The 4,827-nt window shown below is 36.9% G+C and overlaps 1 protein-coding gene across 1 annotated transcript; it reads right to left on the bottom strand.

Moving 5' to 3' along the window:
• Nucleotides 1-3,764: 3,764 nt before the first annotated feature.
• On the bottom strand, nucleotides 3,765-4,211 carry LOC140176566 (uncharacterized mitochondrial protein AtMg00860-like). Its single transcript, XM_072208091.1, has one exon. It carries the CDS (start codon nucleotides 4,209-4,211, stop codon nucleotides 3,765-3,767), a length of 447 nt encoding a protein of 148 aa, XP_072064192.1.
• Nucleotides 4,212-4,827: the final 616 nt, after the last annotated feature.

Genomic DNA, 4,827 nt, shown 5'->3' with positions numbered 1-4,827 from the left:
GTAGGGCGATTTTTTAAACTCAATTTACTACCAAGAATTGTTATAAGTCGGCATTAATGCAAAAATATATTTTTATGATTTTCGTAAGTTTTATGGATTGAATTGAGTTGCTCTTAATGATTGAAGTTGTTTGTCTGATTAATTCGTTGACTATTTGTGAAGGCTGATTATTCTGTTTGTTGGTTCACTTGGTAGATTCGGTTTGTTTGATTTATCGAAAATGATTTTGAGAATTAGATATGACTTGAGACATGAAATTGATTTGATTTTGGAAGCGGTTTTTATTTTTAATTGGTTTGGTTTTATAAATGATTTGGTATTAGAATTGTTAGATTTTGGAAAAGGATTTGAGATTTGAAAATGCTTTGGTTGGGACCCTTGAAGGGTGGCAAAAGTATAAATTTTAGAGAAAATGCTGCCGAAATTTTTATAAAAAATTGGAGGTTTTATTTTGGTTTGTTAATGGAAGAACTATGTTTTGGGTATCCGATTGATTGGAAATGAGTTTATTCAATTGATATAAATTCAAGAATGATATTTTGAGAAATTTTAATGTAATAAATAAAGTGATGTAAATGTATGTTTAAGAATGGAGTTTCGAGACTTTAAAGAAATTTTTTGAGATGTTTTAGAGAAAATAAAGTATTTGAATTTGATTTAGAAAAATAGAATGGTTTTCGAGCTCTTGAGAATGTTTTTAATAAGAATAAAACTAAAATTGGTTTTGGTTTTAATGATTTGGTTTTGATTCCGATTTGATTATGTTTGATGGTGAATGTAAATGGAATGAGATTATGATGAGTGTTGTGAGGACGGAGGTTTTGTCCCGCTCACGGATTTTGGCAAGTTGAGGATGAAGGATTCCCTCTCTTGTTGTGGTATGGATGTGGGAAGGTAGAAATCTACTCTCATTCTCGTTGTTTTCCCCCACATCGTTCTTTGGTTGTAAGGTGGAAATGCACACTCCTTCGATATGGAAAGGCATTCTCCTTCGTAATTTTCCTAGGAGAAGGTGGAAAGGAACCTTCCTTCGTTTGTGTTTCTCCTGGGAATGCGCAACCTAGAGATAATGTTTGGGTTAGCTATTGGATGTGTCAGACTCTGCCGATTTAATCGACACGTGAGCTCACGTCCAGTAGGATAGGCATGCATCATACTGCATTTGTTTGCTTTGTTTAGGTGTGCTTAAGTGTTTTGGTTTGCCTATCTGATGAATTCTGTTTAACTGGTAACTATGATACTTGCTGTAACTGTTCTTTGAATGTGCTTGCATTAGATTTGTTTGTGTTTGTGATTTATTCTGTTTTGGAATTCAATTTTGATGGTGAATTATTTTGATTTGGACCGGAGGCCGAGATGATTTAATTTGGACCAGAGGCCGAGGTGATTTGATTTGGGCTAGAGGCCAAGATTTGAATATATATATATTGGGTCGGAGGTGAAGTTGATCTAATTTGGACCAGAGGCCGTGATTGGTTAGATCAGTGGTAAGTTTGTTTAAAATATTTTTTTAGTAAGCAGTACAATGTATGGAGTGTTGTTTTGTGTGAAATTCTATAAGAAAAATATAAGTTTTAAATTTGGATAATGAATTGAGTTCACTACAAATGAAGATAGTTTTATTTAAAATATCTTCTTATAACAATTCTTCAAAATCCTCTATTGAGAACCAGCGAGGACGATGTTCTCACTCCCTACAACTTTATCTTTTCAGGACAGACGAAGAAGCCTGCAGAGTTTTAGTTAAGTACTTAGATTTGTTGTTTCTGTTTGTTTACACATGTTATAGTTTTTTCCCTCGCCTTTGTTATTATAATGTTGTAAGAGGGATAGGAGTTGTAGGTTTTATATGTATATTATGTTTATAAGCTACTTATGTAAGAAGTCTTGTATATAAATATATGCTTGTTTGTTTTCAAGATAAAGTAGTTTCCGGTTTACAAAGAAATCATTGATAGGTTTCGAGTCGAGTTAAAGGCTCCTATTTTATTATTAAGTATATGAAGTAGTCGTAATACTTCTTGCTATCAGAGTAGTGCAGCCGGAAGCATGACATTCTGATAGTGAGGGTGTTACATTCATGGTTTGTTACAACCCTTCCTTCCAACACTACCTGGCTTTTGTTTATGTATTCATCATTTGCTATATTCGTACCATTACCCTCCCCATCAGTAACAACCTTGTCCTCAAAGTTGAATTCCGAAAACAAATTTTGGAAGTGATGAACATCTTCCCTGTCGTTTCTGTCAAGTTGTCGTGTCCTCATTGCACCTGACATTGTGGCAGTACTCTGTCACCCCTCATAATAGAATGTGTAAAAAGTATCTTGGAAGGCTTTAACACTGGCCCCACATTAGTAGTGGTTAATGGGAGAGGAAAGTACTAAGAACTACAGGAAGACATTATGGATACGCGCCTTCGGAGGTAACTCCACCCTAAAGGCCACCTCACTGAGTTTCTTGCTGATTAGAAAAGGACCAAAATAACACAAACTAAGCTTTTGATGCTTATGCAGTGCCACGAAGTGTTGGCAATATGGTTGTAACTGCACTAGCACCAAATTGCCCTCTTGAAATTCAATTTGCCGGCGATATTTATCAGTAACATCTTTCATATACTACTGGGAGCGTTCCAAATTAAACTTCAGCTGATTGAGTAAGTGATCACGGTTCTGAAGCCACTCTTGCAAAGAAGAATTACTAACACTAGAGAGTTCATAACAAGCCAAAGTGGGAGGATCCTTGCCATAGAGAGATTTGAAGGGAGTCATCTTGATACTGCTGTGCCATGAGAAGTTATACCAAAACTCAGCCCACGGAAAAAACTCTAGCCAGCATTTAGGATTCTCGAAACAAAAATAACGTAAGTACATTTCCAAGGTTCAATTACAAACTTCACTCTGGTCATCTGTTTGGGGATGATAAGCTGAGCTCATTACTAATTTAGTACCTTGGATACGAAAGAGGTGCTGCCAAAATTTGCTGATAAATACCCGATTCCTATCCGATACAATAGATTTTGGAAATCCATGCAACTTAACCACATTGTTGATAAAAGTTTCTGCAACTATTTTGCTATTAAAATCTTGTTTCAATGGAAGAAAATGGACGTACTTAGTCAAACGGTTGACAACCACCATGATAACTGAATATCCGGATGAAACTGGCAGAGACACAATGAAATCCATTGCAATATCTTCCCATCCCTATGAAGGGATGGGTAATGGCTTGAGCAAACCTGCTGGTGCCTTATTCTCTACCTTGGCTTGTTGACAAATGCAACAAGATAAGACATACTGCCTGATATCCTTTTGCATATGAGGCCAATAAAAAATGAAACAAATGCATTCCACAGTCTTAGCATGACCACCAACCACACGATCGTGGTATTCAAGGAGGATTTGCCTAATTAAAGTACTTTTGGAAGGTATCACTAATTGGTTCTTCTACAATAAGAGGCCATTTTGACAAGAATAATTCAAATCCTCAACCGAATTGGAGTTGCACTTTGCCAATACAACTTGAAGATCCTCATCAGCCACCAATTTTGTACGAAGTTGATCTAGCCAATCTACTCTTGGCGCAGACCAAGCCTCAAAGAAGCTACAAGAAAGTGCATCCGTTGCAACATTTTCAGCCCCAACCTTGTAATGGATTTCAAAATCAAAACCGAGCAATTTATAAAGCCATTTATGTTGCTTTGGTGTATGAACATCTTGTTCTAAGAGCTCCTTTGATGATCAGTGCGCAAAATAAATTTTTTGCCTAGCAAGTAATGGCGAAACTTTTTAAGGCCTCAGTGATGGTGTAAAACTCTCTGCTGTAAGCGGATTGCTTCTGTAAAGTAGGATGTAGCTTCTTGGAAAAATAAGCAATGGGATGTTTTTGTTGGATCAAAATAGCCCCAACACTAGTACCTAAAGCATCTATCTCCACTTCAAAAGGAATATTAAAATTGGACAATGCCAAGACTGGTTTACATATTGCATGCTGCAACTGCCGAAAAGCTTGAGTAGCTTGCTCCGACCAAATGAACGAGTCTTTCTTAAGTAAATCAGTGAGAAGAGCTGCTAATGAGGCATACCCTTTAATAAATCGTCGATAATAACCAATAAGGCCTAAAAACCCCCGAAGCTGCTTTATGCTTGCAGGTTGAGGCCATTCCAGAATTTCTTGAACCTTAGCCGTTTCCATGTGAACACCACCACCCATGATTGTATGTCCCAAATAGTCGACTTCTGAGGAGCTAAAAAGGCATTTGAAAAGTTTAGCAAATAGAGATTCTTGCTGCAGTAGTTTTAAAACTAGCTCCAAATGCTCTAAATGTTAGGCGAAGCTATTACTATAGACCAGTATATCATCAAAAAAATCTAGCAAAAATTTGCGCAAGTAAGGCTTGAATATATCATTCATGAGGCTTTGCAAAGTAGCAGGGCATTGATGAGGCCGAAGGGCATCACTAACTATTCATACAGCCCTTGATGCGTACAAAACGCTGTCTTAAGCGATCTTCAGGATTGACTAAGATTTTGTGGTAACCTGAGCGAAGATCCAGTTTCGAAAAAATAGTAGCCCAAATAGTTCATCCAACAACTCATCAATGGTAGGAAAGAGAAAACCATCTTTGACTGTGATTGCATTTAGTACCCGATAATCATTACAAAAATGCCAAGTGCCATCCTTTTTCTTGACTAAAAGAATGGGCGAGGAAAAAGAGCTTTTGCTGGGTTGAATTATCCCTTCTTGCAGCATCTCAAACACCACTGTTTCAATTTGTGATTTTAAGTTGTGAGGGTAATGATAAGGACATGATTTAACAGACGCAACC

Source organism: Arachis hypogaea, chromosome 2 (assembly GCF_003086295.3).
Source record: "Arachis hypogaea cultivar Tifrunner chromosome 2, arahy.Tifrunner.gnm2.J5K5, whole genome shotgun sequence".
Taxonomy (NCBI): Eukaryota; Viridiplantae; Streptophyta; class Magnoliopsida; order Fabales; family Fabaceae; genus Arachis; species Arachis hypogaea.
Note: the sequence above shows the minus strand (reverse complement) of the source record. Positions and strands in the feature narration are given on the sequence as shown.

Bases quoted from the DNA above. Each gene is read 5' to 3' on its own strand.
- LOC140176566 (XM_072208091.1), bottom strand. From the start codon at position 4,211: ATGGGTGGTGGTGTTCACATGGAAACGGCTAAGGTTCAAGAAATTCTG.